The sequence below is a fragment of the Zeugodacus cucurbitae genome, chromosome 3 (genome assembly GCF_028554725.1).
Source record: "Zeugodacus cucurbitae isolate PBARC_wt_2022May chromosome 3, idZeuCucr1.2, whole genome shotgun sequence".
NCBI lineage: Eukaryota > Metazoa > Arthropoda > Insecta > Diptera > Tephritidae > Zeugodacus > Zeugodacus cucurbitae.
In genome coordinates this window covers 21,382,667-21,402,370 of record NC_071668.1, presented here as the reverse complement: position 1 = coordinate 21,402,370, position 19,704 = coordinate 21,382,667, and the positions used below count along the sequence as shown (strand labels likewise).

General features: G+C 33.9%; 1 protein-coding gene across 2 annotated transcripts in view; it reads right to left on the bottom strand.

Annotated features, from left to right (window-relative positions):
- Window positions 1–4,213: 4,213 nt before the first annotated feature.
- LOC105217529 (homeobox protein 5) overlaps window positions 4,214–19,704 on the bottom strand; it is a 32,104-nt gene continuing 16,613 nt past the window's right edge. Inside the window, exons 1-3 of one of the 2 annotated variants that reach the window (XM_054226607.1) lie at window positions 8,760–9,039; window positions 6,591–6,989; window positions 4,214–6,474 (exon numbers count right to left, since the gene is read on the bottom strand). In XM_054226607.1, coding sequence (XP_054082582.1) covers window positions 4,517–6,474; window positions 6,591–6,989; window positions 8,760–8,925 — 2,523 coding nt within the window. In that variant the 5' untranslated portion in view covers window positions 8,926–9,039 and the 3' untranslated portion in view covers window positions 4,214–4,516. Of the gene's footprint in view, window positions 6,475–6,590; window positions 6,990–8,759; window positions 9,040–19,704 lie in introns of those variants that run through there. The other variant, XM_054226608.1, reaches the window with a different exon arrangement.

Here is a 19,704-nt window from a genome sequence, read left to right as displayed (position 1 = left end):
AACCGCTTAAGCGATTATAGCCGAATCCACCAGAGCGCGCCACTCGTTCCTCCTTTATGCTTTTTGGCGCCAACTGGAAACACCAAGTGAAGCCAGGTTACTTTGCACTTGGCCTTTCCACCGGAGTGGAGGTCATCCTCTTCCGCGGCTTCCTCCAGCGGGTACTCTATCGAACTGGAGAGCTGGAGTGTTTTCATCCATTCGTACAACATGACCTAGCCAGCATAGCCGCTGTCTTTTTATTCGCTGAACTATGTCAATGTCGTCGTATAAATCGTACAACTCATCGTTCCATCGTCTGCGGCCAATGTTCAGAGGACCATAAGTCTTACACAAAACCCTTCTCTCGAAAACCTCAAGAGTCGTCTCATCGGATGTCGTCATCGTCCACGCTTCGGCGCCATACATCAAGACGGGAATAATGAGCGACTTGTAGAGTTTGATTTTTGTTCGTCGAGAGAGGACTTTACTGTTCAATTGCCTACTCAGTCCAAAGTAACACCTGTTGCCAGGAGTGATTCTGCGTTGGATTTCAAGGCTGACTTTGTTGGTGTTGTTAACGCCGGTTCCCAAGTAGACGAAACTATCTACTACTTCAAAGGTATGACTGTCAACAGTGACGTGGGAGCCAAGACGCGAGTTCGCTGACTGTTTGTTTGATGACAGGAGATATTTCGTCTTGTCCTCATTCACCACCAGCCCCTTACGCTTCGCTTCTTTATCTAGTCTGGAAAAAGCAGAACAAACGGCGCTGTTGTTGCTTCCGCTGATATCAATATCATCGGCGTACGCCAGCAGCTGTACACTCTTGTAGAAGATTGTACCTTCTCTATTTAGCTCTGCAGCTCGTATTATTTTTTCCAGCAATAGATTGAAGAAGTCGCACGATAGTGAGTCACCCTGTCTGAAGCCTCGTTTGGTATCGAACGGCTCGGAGAGGTCCTTCCCGATCCTGACGGAGCTTTTGGTGTTGCTCAACGTCAGCTTACACAGCCGTATTAGTTTTGCGGAGAATACAAATTCTGACATCGCGGCATAAAGGCAGCTCCTTTTCGTGCTATCGAAGCTTTAAAATCGATGAAAAGGTGGTGAGTATCGATTCTTCTCTCTCGGGTCTTTTCCAAGATTTGGCGCATGGTGAATATCTGGTCCATTGTCGATTTTCCAGGTCTAAAGCCGCACTGATAAGGTCCAATCAGTTCGTTGGCGGTGGGCTTTAGTCTTTCACACAATGCGCTCGACAAGACCTTATATGCAATATTGAGAAGACTTATACCACAGTAATTGGCGAAGATTGTGGGGTCTCCCTTTTTATGGATTGGGCAGAGCACACTGAGATTCCAATCGTCGGGCATGCTTTCTTCCGACCATATTCTACAAAGAAGCTGATGCATGCACCTTATCAGTTCTTCGCCGCCGTATTTGAATAGCTCGGCCGGTAGTCCATCGGCCCCCGCCGCTTTGTTGTTCTTCAAGCGGGCCTCATAGTCTCTTAAAATTCGCGTCAAGCGCTGGCATCCTGACCGATGACTACTACTCAGGGAATATGTGACGGGAATCAAGCTGGTATAACTAAGGATTATAACCGGACTATGCGGGGCCCACCAGACAAACGTAAAGATGAGATCATTTTATAAGATATGATACCGATACAAATGATTTAAAGATTAGAAGATGGAAATCCTTAGATTCGTCAGATAAGGACGAGTGTGAATATGAAACTATGCCGTCCATTTCTGCAAGACCGTTTTTCATCTAATTTAAACTCAAACTCACTTTAAACTCACTTTCAAGAGATCGTACTGGGAAAGGTCAAATGATTTTAATAGTTAATGAAAACCGAAAGATCACATGCAATTTTGGTCTAAAACATTGTTTAGAAGGGAAAATAGGTATTTTACCGGTCTCTCTCTCTCTCTGCTCAATATGTTAGACCTTAAAATCTGTTGTCAAATAAGAGTATGTGACAAGATCATTATCATTAAAGTGTTATAAACTCTGCCAATTCTCTCTCAATTTGGTTATGCCAGTTTATAAGATTTATACCAGTTGTTTGTTCGATTTCTCCTTCTTCGAGTTCATAAGTTCAAAGCTGCTTACATTATAAATTTTCTATATTTTATTCTGTATTATATTCTGATTATACCCATTTATGTGATTTATGCCGGTTTACCAGATTTATACTAATTGTTTGTTCGATTTTTTACTCTAAAAGGGTATCAATTCAAAGCTGTATAAACTCCACCTTTTCTATATTAATTTCATTATGCCAGTTTAGTATATTTATACCATTGGCTTGTTCGATTCGTTCTTCTTCAAGGGGATAAGTTCAAATATATCTACATTAATTTTTTCTCTATCAGTTTGATTATGCCAGTTTGTGGTATTTATACCAGTCTATGCGATTTATACCAGTTGCTTGTTCGATTCGTTATTCTTCAAGGGAATGAGTTCAAAACTATCTACACTCCATAATTTATATATCAATTTAATTATGCTATCTTTTGAAATTTATACCAATTTATGCGATTTATAAAAGTTGTTTGTTCTATTCATCCATCTTCATGGTCATAAGTTCAAAACTGCCTACTTACGATTTTTTATATTTATTTGATTATACCAGTTTATGTGATTTATACCAGTTTACGAGATTTATACCAGTTTATGAGATTTATACCAGTTGTTTGATCGATTCGTCACTTATCAAGAGAATGAGTTTAAAGCTATCTACATTCCATATTTTCTATTTCAATTTCATTATGCCAGTTTATGTGATTTATACCAGTTTATACCAATTTTCTACACTTCCCAGTTTTTGGCTCATTTATGCTGCCTCTACTTTCAAACTAAGGAAATATAAAGAATGTTTGGTATACTTAAATAAAAAATTCAAAAATTCTTATTTTTTTGTTTGGAAATGTTTAGGTTTATTTACAATATTTATGTAGTTGTCTACTGTAAAATAGTCAATAGTCACTAAAATACATATTAAGGTATGCAAACGCTATATAGTATATATTTACAATACAATAAGAACTTCAAAATAAATATAGATAAATGTAGTGATTAACAAACGTATATATATATATATTTAGGCATGTATAACTATTATATAAAACTGCTTTACATATTCAATAGTAGTGTATAATAAATATGTAAATGGAACTATGAACAGTTAACGCTTTGTTTTTACAGTGTTTACACTTTGTTTACATATTTATTTAATTTTAAATACATACATACATATATATTAATGTATTTAATTTTTTTAAAACTACTAGTCACTGCTGAAAAATCCACTTGCGAATGTTTTATGTTTACTGAAATCACAGGTGGTAGTAATGTTTTGTTTGTTTGTTTGTTTAAATTTGAAAACGCTCAACTATATTTTAATAATAACTGAACATAAATAACATACATACAATTGCACACATAATTTGTGTGTGTTTTAACAAGTACTTTTTTTAAAACTAACGCGCACGCATTTGCATTAAATATATTTATAAAAATTGTGTTTTTTATATTTTTCGAAATAATTTTTTTCATATTTGTATACATTTTTTTTATTTATAATATATTTTTATATATTTATTTTATTTTTTCCTATGCTAACTGTTAATACAGCGGTATTTATAATACAAATATTAGACGCATACATATAAATATCAGGTGGCAAGCTAGCTAGATAATTAGTTAGATAATTTACGTGTGCTTTGTATCTTAAAGAGATCGTAGCAAAACAAGAATGTGAATAATAAAAATAAATAAAGAAAATTATAGTTAAAATAATTAAATTAATTTTATACAAGTTTACCACCGAACAATTGCATTAGCAAATGAATTTCTACAATATTTCTAATTACTAAACGCTAAATATACACATTATAGGATTTAATAGCTGCAAATTGTTTTGTTTATATTTTTTATAAGTTTTTTAAATATTTTTTATGCATTCTTAACAATTATATAAGTAGCTACTTGTTATTTATATTCAGTGAAATGATTTTTTTATGAAAAAATTAACAAAAAAAAATTGTAAAACAATTGAAATTAATGCATGAGCTAATGATATGTTGCTACAATGTGCCATATTTATTTGCTAATATTTTAGCCAAGTTTACATTTAACACTTTAAAATCGTATAAGCTAGCATTTAAGTTGTGTTCATACAGCCGCGGCCGCTATTGAGTAAAGTTTATTATAATTTAATTAAAAAAAAAAAATTATTTTTAATTATTTTTCAACTAAACTAATGTTAAGCAACTTTTGTACAATTATTTTTTAAAAATATTTTTATATATACATTTACTTTTTAGTAAACAATTTTTGCGTTCACAACAAAACTAAAAATCCTACAAACGCCCATACTCGTACATAACTAACGGATTCCCCACAAATAGTATGTAAAAAAAATTGAATTGTGTCTCTGCTCTCTCTCCATACTAGCGCAATCGGTACTACACAAAAAATCGATGAACCACACACGCACCCTCACGTAGCAGCTTCAATTTTGCGCTTAAATCTTCAGATCTGCCGGTGTATTCAATTGATCCACAGACAGGATCATCATATTCTTTATGTTAGCCACCTCCGATTCCAGTCGTGCCAAATGCGATTTCAGTATGTGCTCGCGTTCCGTTGGTGTTACGCCCACAATTGAGTTGGGCTTCTCAGCTTTACGTTGAAATTGTGCGTTCCACTCAGCGCTGCCGATCGAGATGCCCGAATCGCGTTCATCACTTGAATTATCGCCATTATCCACCCAACCGGGTGGTGAAGCGCGATTACTCACCGGCTCCTGTTTGATATGTTGTAGCGCCAGCAGCGCTGTTGCAGCCGCATCCTTATCGCCTAAGTGCGACTTATGTCGCAATTTGAGTGGCAGACAGTTATTTGAATCGCTGCTGCTGGGGCTGGTGGTGCTGATATTCACCGCTTGATTGTGCTCGATATCGTCGACGCCATCCGGTTCGTGTTCGTCATCGCCGGAGACGACACCGGATGAGGAGGCCGAGGAGGAGATGGTGGAGGAGAGCATATGCTCGTATGCGGGAGAGCAAGCGCGACGCGATAAATTTAGCACATCGTTGCCACCATTGGCAACGCCATTACTGTTTACAGATGAGGACGAGACGGCATCCACAGCGCTTGAGCTGACACCATTGGCTTCGGGTGATTTTGTGTGATAGCCGTTATCGAGGCTCTGACTGGACGCTGTTACTTGTTCTTTTGTGCTGTAGGCATACATGCTGGCGGGATGTGGTGGCACGTAGAGTGGTGCTGTTACCGGTGCGCTATAGAGTGGCGCGTCGACGGCATCGGCCGGATCGCCATTCGTGTTGATGGCGGCACCCACTACAGCAACAACTTTACGCAAATTATCGAGATCATCGCAGTTGACATTGCGATTGAGCGCTTGCAGCACATGCAAATTCTGCAAATTGGACGGAGTTGGTGGTTGTTGTTGCGTTGGCGCTGCTGTAGCGTGATGTCGTGCATGCTCCAAATGTGTGGGCGCATTAACGTTAGCGTTGCCGTTACTTAGAACGCTCGTGTTATTTGCACGTGCCATTTCAGCATTGTAGTTGGGGTTGTGTGGCAGGGGTGGTGGTGGTTGATAGTGCTCGGTTGTGAGGTGTACTGGTGAGCTGGACATTTGCAGATGTGCGACGGATGATGATAACGCATGCGGATGTGTTAATGTATTGGCCATATTCGTTTGGTTCACATTCTTCATGGCCTGCTGCAGTGACTGTTGCGAAGCTTTGCACAACAAGCCGTTGTCGCCGTTGAGTGCGCTGCTCGCATCGCTATTCGCCACCTGATTCAGCGTGTTCGACTTCTGCGGTGTAAGTATGCCACTGGATGTGGGCGTTTGTGCCATGCTGTTGGTGTTCTGCATGCCACCACCCGGTGTCGGCGCCGGTATACTGTAGACTATGGATGTGGGTACCGCGGTGGTGGCGCCATTGAAAGCGCCGCCATTTATTTGCATTTTGGCACGCTTTGTAATACTCAACACTTGCTCGCTGGTCGGCAATGAAGCCAGAATCTGTTCGACGCTCACCAAATTCTCACCGGAAATATTGAACTTATCCTTGATAGCGTCCAATTGCGCCTTGAGCACATGATTCTCTTTGGTCAGCTCAACGACACGCTGTTCCAAGACCATATCGTTGTAGCGACGCTTCTCGCGACTGCGCTTGGCCGCCTCATTGTTGCGCCGACGTCGATCCCAATAGCTGTCATCCTTCTTGCTGTCCGGCGTGAATTCGCGCTGTTTGCGCTGTGTGAACAGATCCTTATGCGCTTGCGACTGTTGTGAAGATTTCGACATGTTGTGCGAGTCGAAAGAACTGTTGGAACCGCTGAAGCTGTTGCGGTATTGTTTGCCATGCGACATGTTATCGGGTAGACTGTGACCGCTATCGCTGGATTGTGGACTGATTGGGCCGTACATGGAGTAGCCGTGTACTGCAAGTGGAAGGAGGAGAAGCGAAAAGAAAGAAAGGCTTATCAGTACTATTTCTCAACATATGTATGTATGTATAAAAGTACAGATTAAGTGCCTAAATCTTTCGTTAACTCACCATTGTTTGCATCATTTGAGCTGCCGTTCAATGACAGTGTCGGCGAAATGGACGGTAAGCGTACGTTGTGCATTGCGGCTGTTTTTGTATTCGAACCTGCTACCGCTGAACTTAGGCTATTGTTGTTCTTGTGATGGTTAGTATTTAAGGCCGCAACGCTGAGGATTTCCGGCATATCAGTAACGAAATTTCCACTATTCAAAACCTCACTATTGACGGAGGAGCTGATATCATTGGACAGTTGTTGCTGATGTTGTTGTTGGCGTGCGATCAGCTCAGCAACTGTATTCCGTTTGTTGTACTGCTGTTGCAAGAGTTCTAATTGTTGTTGGTTAAGATTATTACAATTGTTGTTGTAAAGTTCAGTGTTTTTGTTGTTGTTGGATTTGTAGGTTGCATCTATAAAGAGGAAGAAAGAGTGAGGAGAATTAGTTTCGGTTCGAATATTTATTATATAGATTCTCTAAAATATTTTTAAAAGATATAAAAATTAGATAAAATGAGTTTAGAATAATAAAAATAAATTTTTTTTTTCGAATTTTTGTTTTGGAATTTTAAATTTTATTTCAATAAAAAATTCGCACTAAAAGACATTTCGCCAAAAAATCATGAAAGCTCTCGGAGACTAATGTTAAAAGCTCACAAAAAGCTCTATCAACCAAAGCTTTCACTTGTGTGCACTCGAAATGCTGATAAGAGCTTTATTGCGTAAAGCTTTCATTTAAATTTGATTCTAAAAGCTTTATTGCGTAAAGCTTTCATCTATTATAAAATGTTCAGAATTCTCGTTGTAACTCAAAGCTTTATGAGGTCACAGCAAGTTCAGAAATTGCAAGAACAAGTTGAGAACAAGTAAATTACTGCTTTAAAATTCCACAGAAAAAAATTCTGATTATTTCATAATCAATGAAAGCTTTACGTAATATGCTTAAAAAGTTGTAATTAATTTATTATTATTGAATCGCCTCATACAAGTCATTAGCATTACATTCTCGATGAATAATTGTAAATTCCTATTAAACATACATATGTATATAGTATGTATGTATGTATATGGACTTCAGCAATAAATATTGCGTATGGCAAGTAGTTGCTAGCTAGGGAAAATAAATTTTCTGACTCATACAATATTTATACCATAAACCACAAGCAAAGTTATGTACAACTGTAAGCTATGTTGCAGGTTGTTCACACGCGTGTCGAGGGGGAAGTACCATAATTTATATTATATATTATAGAAAAAAAAAAACATTTGCAGATATAGCTTCAGTTTTTGTATACATTTTATTGTATTTAAAGCACTGACCACTATAAACAAAATGTTATACGAAGCCTTATCACAAACGCGCATACAAAAAAGTGCGGTTTCAAATGTTAAGTGGAGTGAAATGACAAACTAGTCTGAAAAATACTGCTTTGAAACTAGATTTTTTACTAAAATTGAGGTAGTCAGCGAACGAACAGATTTAGGCCAGTTTTTTTGTTAAATTGGTTTTGAAAGAGTGCAATGTTGGATTGGCTAATCAGTATGATTTCAAGAAAACACGCTGATTTTGTAGAAAAAATACAGACAAAACATTTTTTTTTTCAAAATATAACTTGAAATAGACAGTTTTGTAGCTATTTTAAACTGGTATAAATGCTGAAAATCGACAATTTCTTACTGAACTGCTAATAATAATTTATATTTGCAATAAAATTCTATTTATAACAATTTTTAGGATAGTTTCAAATAGTCAGATTTCAGAAGAGCGCCGTTTTAGATTAGCAAATCAGTATTCTTTCAATAAAAAACGATGAATTTGTAGAAAAAAATACGTTAACAATTTTTGTCCTCATAATATAAGATGTAATAGACAATTTTGTAACTTTTTCAAACTGGTATAAATCTGGTATAAACTGGTATAAATACCTAAAGCTCATAATTTAAGGTGTAATAGACATTTTTGCAGCTTTTTCGAACTGGTATAAATCTGGTATAAACTGGTATAACTGCTAAAATCATCAGTTTCTTGCTAATTTCTAGAAATATTAATTTTTGAATATTTTTGAGTTGAAGGCGTTATTTTCACTGCTGGGTTTCTATGCATTTATTTGTTTTATTTGCATTAAGCATTCTTAACTTTGATAAATATAATATTTTTTTACACTTCATTTGCTTCAACGTACTTTTATCCTTTCCATAAATGTTGTTGTTGTAACTTTTTGCTGGTTCCACAGCAGTAGTTGGACCGGTGTGCTTTAGCGCATTATTATTTTTTAAAACAAGCATATTTTTAGCTGCCGAATTTTTGAATAAATTCACTTTTGGCTCCAAAGTGCAGACAATAGACATTTTTATAGCAATTCACGATTTGTTGTTGTTGATAATGTTTTTTTAAATTTATTTAATTTATTTAATTTTTTTGTTCTTAATGTTTGTTGAGAATGTTTTTTGTGGTTTAATTAATATTTTTTTTATTATTTCTTTTTAATTTTTGCATAAATGTTTGCTTATTGAATGCACTGTATTAATTTTTAATTTTTTAATTGTTTTTCATTTTTAATCTCCTTCTAATGCAGTCACTTCATTTTTGATTAATATTTTTTATTTTTTACTATACAGTTTTGCACAGCATAACTTTTGTTGTATATTTGTAATTTGTTGTTGTAATTTTTGCGTAATGCAAATTATATTTAAAATTATATTTTAATTTTACTGTTATTTTTTTAATTCCCAAACATCACAATGTAGCGCGCAACGCTGTCAAACCGTTATCTGGATCGTTCGTTTGCAGTGAAACGTTGAAATAAGTTAGCCGAAATATTCACTGCGCGCCCATTGTGCCGCTGGCGTGACTGGATTTGGAAATTCTTGCCACTTAAACTGCTCAACGCTTTTTACTGCGTTCCATTTATGAAAACTGCTCTTTTTTCTTGGTTAGAATCTTGTCGGTTTTGTTTTTGGCTTCCGTTTTTTTCGGTTGTATCTCAGTATATTGCATTAGCGGAGGAGCAGCAAAAATCGCACAACCGTTAACCACGACTGTTAAAACACAATTGAAATAGAAAAGCTTTCACAAGTAAACCTCTTTCACTGCTCGCTCGTTAAAGGCAAATAGCAATAGCGCAGCCACAACGGCACAGTTGGCTGCTGACGGCTGCTGGCTGGCTCTGACTCTGGCTCTGTGGCTATGGCGCTGGCACTGTGGCTGTTGCTATTGCTTTTGTTGTTTGTGTTGCTATTGTTATTGGTGTTGCTGTGTGTTGTGTTGTTGTGTGTTGGCTAATGGCCATAGCGCGCATGATTCTCTGCCGTATTTTGCCGTTGTAAATGCGGTCACGTTGCAGCAACATACGTTTGTTAGTCGCATGTCGAACATGTTGCAACCCACATTTTTCATAATAAAACTGGTATTGACAGCTGTGTCAAACCGCCTGCCCACTCTCACCTGTATAAAAAGGCAGCGTAGTGTTGGGCACAACACAACAACAGCAAAGCAAAAACACACAACAACAACACCACCAAACACACACACAATCAGCTTTCAAGTGTTGCAGTTCTACAAGTTTTTAGCTATTGCTGTTGTTGTTGTTGCCGTCATTTAACGGTGCTTATTACTTGTTGTAGCCTAAGCTGGTGTGGGTAAAAGTGAAATTTCTTTTAAGCTACGCTTCAGAACATGTTGCGCTACGTTCGTAATTCTCAACGCCGACAGCCGAGCGGCAACGTGAATCGTGCGTTGACTAAGCGCGACAAACGTCTCTGTCTCTGTTTCTCCCTCTCCGTTCGTGCGTCGCTGCTCCAGCGCGTAGATCACATTGCACATTTCCATTTGTATTGAGTAATCATCTAATCTAAAGTGCATACGTTGGCTGGGCGGTTGGTTGGTCGCTCGGGCGGGCGGTGGGGCTCTTGCTGCACTCCGACCGTGGCGTTTGTTGTAGCAGTCACGCGTCAGGGCCGCACTCTCACTCCGCATGGGTCCATTGCTTAATCGAGGCTGCGCGGCATTCGAAGCAATCGTCTTGTTAGTTGGCATACGTTGGTTCGTTTCCTCGGCCTCGACATCGTCGAACGGCGTAAGAACGTTGAAAGCAACTCCGGCAGCGTGGCGTAACTAATTACATATAGTACAGCGAAGGTTTGCGCTAAAACGTGATTTGTGAATTTTGTTTTTGTAAGCGCTGACGCGAACGCTGCTGGCTTGGTTGTTTTTTCCAACATTTTTTTCTGTTAACATTGCGTTAATTGCTAGATAGCTAATATCATATAATTTGGTATTATTCAACGCAGCAAAGGTGTAGAACTAGGGTTGAACGAGAATTGTGGCTTAAAAAACGGTAAATGAGCAGCATAGCATAGAAATTCGACTTTCTTCAGTATTATGTTATGTTGCATAGATACACATCACACATACATATATACTAATCATATATACATATATAGACACTTACTTTCATATCTCTAAAAAAAAAACTCCCATTGAAAGAACCCGCTTATATGCGCTCTTTTATGCGACCTCTAAGCTTAGGGATCGCGCGTCAAAGTGTATGCACGTCAGTAGGGCATAATGTGTTAATGCCATGCTAACGGTACACCAAAAGTATTGCCCTACTTAAGGCACACAAAAACAAAAAATAGTGGGTTAAAAAATTGTGGCTCTGTAAATGATATTATTCTTTCTAGTGTCGACATTTTCTTAACTCCACCGGCAACAACAACAATGTTGCATGAGAGAAAATGGTGTTGCAGCTTTCTAATAATATTTGGTACCGTTTTTTTTTCTGTTTGTTTGTTTGTTAAGCGCTCAACAAAGCGTTATCGGTGCGACTGGTTAGAAGAATGGAGTTAGAATTCTTTTTTTTATAGTTTTTCTGGCTTAAAGTGTATTAGTGGGTCAGTGGCGTGAGTGTGGTTGAATGTCAAGCATTTAATATTATTTGAGGTGTAATGTCTATGTATATAGGACTAAATAGTTTTAAAATATTATAGTGACAAAAATTATTTTTTTAGAATTTTTTCTTCAATAATTTTTTTAATTTGAAAAAATTTAAAAATTTTATTAAAAAAAACAAAAATACAATGAAATATCAAAGTAGTCCAAAAACTACTGTTTTTAAACTAAATTGTTTTAGTCAGCAAAGCAATGGATTTATAGCAATTTTTTGTTAAATTGGTTTCAAAAGCGAACATATTTAGCTTTTCAAACCAGTATTCTTTCAAATATGTAGAAAAAATCCGGAATAGAAGTTTTTCTCAGTATAAAACATGTAATAGACTCATTTCTAGGTATAAATCTGGTGTAAAACTGGTATAAACTGGTATAAATCTGGTATAAACTGGTATAAATACTAAAAATCGTTAGTTTTAGCTAATATGTAAAAAAAAAATCAATTTTTGAACACAGTGAGTTGGATATTTCATAAGCAGCTGATTTCCCAGCTATGTTTTTGCGTTTGTATTTGTTCTATTTGCATAAATAACTATTTATTTTAATAAAAAAAATTATTCCTTTACACTCTAATATTAAATAACTAATTAAAAAAAATATTTTTTTTTATAAAATTAATAATAATTCAATAATAATAAATAATTATAGTAAATAAGATATTAAAATAATTTTTTTTAAATAAAATTAATAAGTCAAGAATAAATATTTAAAAATAATCATAATAAATTACCAAAAATAAAAATGATATTACAATTTTTTTTCAGAATATTTTTTATATATATATATTTTTTTTTTAATTTTAATAAATTAATTTTTCAAAAAAATATAAAATAACGGTAAATAATGGAGTTCAGCAACGCAATAGCGGCAAAACACCTTAATTTACAGTTTCAAGATTGAGCTGAGTTTTGAAAGATGATATGAGAGTTGAGAGTGGTTGAAGAAATTCTTTCAAGCGTTCAAAATGGTGTAAAATGTGTTCTTTTAGCTAGCTTACATAACATACATTGATTATTGGGTTTGTTATTGTAATTCTTGAACATTTTTTTAAGTTTCTTTGAAGTCTTTTTAATTCATCTTACTGCTATATATCTCCATTTAGACAAAAAAAAAGTATTTCAAAATATTTTTGCTTCGTTGATTTTGAGGTTAGAGCTGCTCCACTAGCAATGTAGAGGGCCACATAAAATATTAGGCCACATAAAATATTTTTTTTTGGAAAATTGGTCGTGACTTGGGCAGCAATGACAAGCTCATAATGTACTTATATTATGATAAGGCTACACAAAAAATAAAACCGATTTTTGGGGACAGTACCCAGCATCTCATCTTCAAACAAGAGTGTGAACCCCGAATATATGTATGTATACAATATAATTAATAACGCTATTTAGTAGGCGTGCTCATAAGCCGTTATTGCTAATTTGAAAATTCACATTTTCACTTAAAATAAATCCAACAACAACAATAGCGGCGTCATACAATTTTCTCATTAACACCGGATATTAGGCACGTTTTTAGCCAACAATAGCATCAAGTAGACTAGGCCAGTGCAATAGCACTTATAGTCAATATGAGTCTACTACATAACTTTAAATTAAATTCTAATCTTTTAATTTTCTTCAACCTTTTCTACACACCTCTCATTACCCCACCAGCACATGTAGCTAAAATTTATTTACTTCTATAGACGCAATGCAATCAATTCGCTGCGATATTTCCTCACGTTGCAAACGAAATACTTGCATTGATATACACAACGACATATCTACATGTACATGTAACCATACACGTTGCTCATACAATTCTCCAACGTTTCACTATAGTCGAGCGGCGGTTACGAAACACCATCGCTGCTGCTTATAAAAACGTAATAGCAAAAGCACATTCTTCAGCAGCTGTTGATATCATGACGGTCGTCAATGTGGTTGTTATTGTTATTGTTGCTGTGCTTGCTGTTATGGTTGTTGTTGTAGCCGCACTGTTATAAGTTAGAATCAGCGCTATTTATATATCAATGCACGGGGCGGCGGCATACAACTACGCGTCCACTGTCAACCGACCGACTAAGGTATAACGTGTGTCACGTGTAGGGAAATGTGCTTGGTGTTGTTATAAAAAAACAGCAACAAAAGCAAAAAACAAAAAAGCAAAAAAAACACAACACAACCAGTGCAACGCTCCCTCAGCTCACATGTTCTAGACACTCATTTCGCTGTTGTGGCGATTAGTAGTGCAATAATAATAACACAGTATATGGTGATAGCAACAACAACAACTACAACAAATAGCAACAATAACACTCAAGAATATAATCATATAAATTTTTTGTTTCACAATTTTTTCCATATAAATCGATGCTTCGGCAGTGTTGTTGGTTGGTTGCTGGTGATGGCGGTGAGCGGGTGATTTATTGCAGTGCAAGGGCGGTGGTGACCGTGTAAATGGCATCGAATTAAGTTGAATTGTATGCGAATGTGATTGAATCGAATGCACTGAATATACTTAATTTCGTTGATAATATAACGATTATGTAAACTTGTGGTTGTTTTTATTTTTAGTTTTGTTTTATATTAAAAGTTAATTTTGCTGTTTATTTATTAGTATTATTTTTTTTTTGTTTTTATTATTTACCGTTTGCTGTTATTTTGCACATTTGTTACGTAAAGTGAAATGAACGCTTAAGTAAGAGTAAGGGAAATTCTACGCCAACCACGCGTGGTGCGTTTGGCAAAAGGAGTAGGGGATTTTTGGTAGTTGTAGAGGAGGTCAGTAAGAGGTTTTTATACGTAGTTTAGGACGTTTTGTTCTATGATTCTGTATATGCTAATGTATATGTATATGTATATGTAAGGAAACATAATATTGGTATTTTTATTGCAATTCTTGGAAGCAAGTTTTAAAAAATTTAATTTTTTCTAAATTTTTTAATTTTTAATTTATTTATTTTTTAGTTTAATTTATTTGTTTTAAAATTTTTTCTAGTAAATAAAAACACACTATTTTTTCCATTTTAAATTTTTTTAATTTTATTATTTTTAAATTAATCTATTTTTTTTACTTTTAATTTTTTTTTATTTTACTTATTTTTGATATTTTGATGGTTTATTAAGAAGATCTAACTTCCATAAATTTAAAATTTTTTTTTATTTTTATTTTAATTTTTTGAAATATGATCAAGTATTTATATATATATATCTATTATATATTTTTTAAATTTTATTTTTGAAATTTTTTCAAATTATTTTTTTTACTGTCTCTCCAAAGTTATATTTTTATTTATTTTTGTTTTAATTTTTTTTATATTTTTTTAAATTTATATTGTTAATTATTTCTTTTTCTTAATTATTTAAATTTTTTATTTATTTTTTAATAATTTTCGGTCTTTTCTTTTTATATTATCATCTCATATAAATAAATAATTTGTTTTATGTTACTATGGCGTTTACTAGAAGATTACTTTCAGAAATTAAAAAAAATATGCTTTTTTATATAAATTTTTGAAAATATGATCAACTGCATACTCCAATTTTTTTTTTACTTTTATTTTTTTATATATTTTTAAAATAATTTTTTTACTGTTTCTCCAAAATTATTATTATTTTTTTAAATGTATTTTAAATTAATTATACTATTTTTCAAATTATTATTATTTTTTAAATTTTTTTAATATTATACTTTTCTAATTCTTTTAAATTAATTTTTTACTTCAAACTATTTTTTTTTAAATAAATTATTTTTTTTCCTAAAATTATTTTTAATTTTTTTTTTTCTTTTTTTTATTATTTTCAAAATTTTATGTTTATATTATATTCACATGAAAAAAACAATAGAGCTTTCGTAGTGATTAGTAATTATAATAAAATTAATCTGAAGTACTCTTCCGGTTTCCATTGAAAAGAACATTGGAAATACAAAATATGATGCAATAAATGCTTGAAGCAAAAAGGTTTTCAATATTTGTTTATTGGTATTATAATTTTTTGTTGTTGTTGTTAATATTTTCTTATTATTTTGTTGTTATTATTTCTTTACATTTTTTTTTAATTTTTAAAATTAATATTATTATTTCTATTTTTTACACCATTCCATTGATTTATAATACATATATGTATATACACTCAGTTGATATGAATTTTGAGTTTATGTAAGCGAATTTCATTTTAGCTAAGTTTACTTGTTCCTTATATAAGTAAAATTCAAATTTGAAGGACTCTGGAAACCTTGAATTTTGCTTCATTAAATGACCATGGCGTATACGTAACATTTGTAAGGAGCATAGGAATACAAAGATATGAAGAGTTTGATAACCATACAAGACCTTGCAACTGCTCACAATTAAAATCATTGTATCAATCGCAAAAACTGCCATAAATCATTATAAATTAATATGAATTATACATACTTATTTATTGATACATACAAACATACCTACTTAAATGCATTTCCAATATGTTAATTATGCCAACAATATGTTTGTATAACATAATATTTACATACCGCTAAACAACTGTAGTATATTTCGCAGTAAGCGAGCAACAAGTCCGATAACAAAGCGACTTGCATACAAACGCTCAAGCGTTAGAGTAGCTGCGACGCCAATGGGCCACGTTGCTTGGAGCATTCTCGCCAGCGACTTGATGAATGTCAATCACACGTGAGAGCGAATTGTGCAAATACCCAAACGTGACTCAACGTGATGATGTTAATCGCCTACCCCACCCGGCCGCACACACACACACCACACATATAGAGGGTGGTGGTGGTACACATACACCCCTACTATCGGCTATTTGCAATTCGCTGTGGCTGTGTGCGGCTGACATGTGTGTTTACACTTAATTGTGGGAATTTCAGCAGAAAAATAGTTTTCATATTTCTATTTTTTATCTACATAACTATGTATGTATGCTTGTGTGTACTTATTATATGCTAAAGTGGTATAAGTAGGCGTGGTTGTGCTCGGTACACCACTAACTCAAGTTGATAATTCTCCGCAAATATTTGTTCTAAATAAACAGTTATCTAATCTGTAGTTTTTTTTTTGAAATTTATGTAAATAATTCTCGGTGGTGTCAACAATGCTTATGTAATAAGAGAGATAGTATATATAAAGTAGTTTCAGATAAGCCATCATATTCTTTTTTGTTTATATGTATGTATGTATATCACTTAGAGTATTTGGAAGATTATTTCACCAAATATTTGTTCTTTCACAACTATTTTTAGTTTTAAAATTCTTGTTTGCGTGCTTTTTGAGTTATGTAATAGAGTTGTTGTTGTTGTGTAAGTGAGACTGACAAAAGAACACGCAACTCGTTTAAAGTTTTGCATCAAAACAGATTTTTGTGTAAGCGAGTTTCAAGAGTACGTACAAATGGCATAAAATGTCTATAAATTAGTATTTAATTGACACTGTGAACTCTCCAATTGTTAATCACATGCTCTCTTTCATTTGTTGTTGTTGTTTTACGTATTTTTGTTGCTTTGAAAACATTCTTTAAAAAATCTGGGCATTATTTTTAGCGATTTTTCGATTTGAAGTCGCTTATTTTTTAACCAAGTATTTTAAGCGAGTACTCTTTGATCGCTGACTTAAAAGAGACTAGGTCTGTTATATTATTTGTGTTCTCTCTATTCTTTTAACATCGCTTATGGCATATTAAGCTTTATAATTAGCAGAAATGTTCAGTTTTGTGCTAAAAATTATTGCTTATAATAACCGTCTTCGTTTCGCCACTACTAGCTTAATACTCTCTTGTCAAAAAATACATAGGTGATAACAACAACAACAATGTAATGAAGTTCAATTTGGGACAAAGGTGTAAGTGAATACCTCAAAATGTGCTTAAATCACTAGTTGTTTGATTATACTAATTTATAGAATTTATACTAGTTGTATGTTCGATTCACCACTCTCTTATTTTTGGCAAATTGAACAATGAAGTTGAATTTGAGGCGAAATAGTAATGGAATTCTTCAATGATGTGCCTAGACCGCTCGCTGTTTGATTACACCAATTTATTGAATTTATACCAGTTGTATGTTCGATTCACAACTCTCTTATTTTTGGCAAATTGAACAATGAAGCTACATTCGAAGCAAAAATGTTAGTGAAAATCTAAATAATGTTCATTCGGTGTTTGATTGTGCCAATTTATTGAATTTATACCAGTTGTATGTTCGATTCACAACTCTATTATTTTTGGCAAATTGAACAATGAAGTTGAATTTGAAGCAAAAGTGTAAGTGAACACTTCAATAATATGCTTGAGCCACAAGCTGTTGTATTATACCAATTTATTGAATTTATACCAGTTGCTTGTTCGTTTCACCACTTTCTTATTTTTGGCAAATCGATGAAAACTTATAATTTAGGTACTATTATGACTAAAAACATTATACCAGTTTAACGAATTTATACCAGTTTCTTGTTCGTTTCACCACTCTCTTATTTTTGGCAAATCTTACAATTTAAATTATTAATAATATTTATAAAGCTGATAATTTAGGTCCTATTATGGCTAAAGCATTATGACAGTTTATTGAATTTATACCAGTTGTATGTTCGTTTCACCAGTCTCTTATATTTGGCAAACTGAATAAAACTATTCCTATTATGACTAAAAACACTACAATATATATGCAAATACAATAATTATTTTATAAATCCACTTGTCATTCTCAAATAAGACATCTCTAAAAACAATTAAGTCGCACAATTTTTATTCTTCTAAATTAATTAGCTTCAGAACGCCCCTTAAACATACATACGAACGAAAATAGCAACTAATTCTTAAAATATAGTGTATAAAGAAAAAAATAGATTACAAAAAAATTTTATTGCTGTATTTTCCCCAAGTCGTGAACACTGTGCATAACGCGAAATTTCATTTTCCAGAATGTACAAAATTGAAAAACAAATAATAAAAACTATAAATTTTAAATGTACCAAAATGAGACCGAAATGCTAATGAACTCTAGCGGCGGCAGACGACGAAATGCTTTATCGATAAACAAACAAAAGCAACAAATTGTGTGAACGCAAAATAATTCAGTAATAATAACTTTCACGCTTTAAATTACGTGAGGCATAACAAACACAAGAAGCTGTCATAATAAACATACATATGTACATACATACATACATATATAGTATATTATATACTCAAGCATGTACTTATGTACTTAATTCATTACAATTAAAGCACTTTTACAGTGATAAATACAAGTACTTTACTGTTAGTTGGAGAAAATGATTGAAGAATTAGAGTTGCTAGATTTAGAAATGCTTATAGTTAATATAGTGTTCCACTGTTATCATTACTAGTCACAGCAGGTATATGGATGCTTGTTCGGCTGCAAGAAGCTCAAGAAATCTCTAGCTCTTTCTTCTTAACATGAACCTTTCTCTCTCGAATTGTTTGCTGCTTTCGATTGTCGAACTGCCGCAGCAAGGTGAATTCAAATTCAACTCACTTTATATACCTACAGCTCTATGTATACATACATATATATACTACAATGCACGCAATATTGTCACTCACTCTACTTATGCAGGCGGTAAGTGACAAGAGAATTGACCCACATTTATGTGTCGTTTGTTCCGAGTTCATTGAACACTTTCTGCAGGAACGACAACGTCACGATCGCACAGTGTGAAATTTCGCCGCTCATGAAATAGTTGTTGTTGCATAAAAGCTGCACAGAAAGCTCCGCCGGTGTATGTGGAAAATTTCTTTCATCAAAAATTCGACTTGTCATGCGTGATCGGTTTATGGCATATATTTGTGCCGCTGACCTAAAGCTGTCACGGCGGCATGCGTTAAAACTTTTTTATAGAAATTCTTAAAATGCATTGCTTGCAAAGCTCATTAAATGCCTTTTCTAAATATAAAATGTTAACACTGTTGATTGTGTGTCTGTTTGCGATACGTGAGTTGCAATTAAGTTGTAAAAGTTTGTTCACTGATCGCCAGAAACTGTCCCACCGTTATAGAAGGTTAGTTTTGTGTTATTGTTTGTGTTTGTTTGGTGGTTTCTTCCGCTTTTATGATATTGGTAGAGATTTTCTAAATTAAAGCATGACTTATAGAAGCTGGAATGTAGACTTGAACACGTATATTTGTAAAAATGGGGGTTTCTATATTTCTTATAAACTTATCTTTCTTTGAAATTAT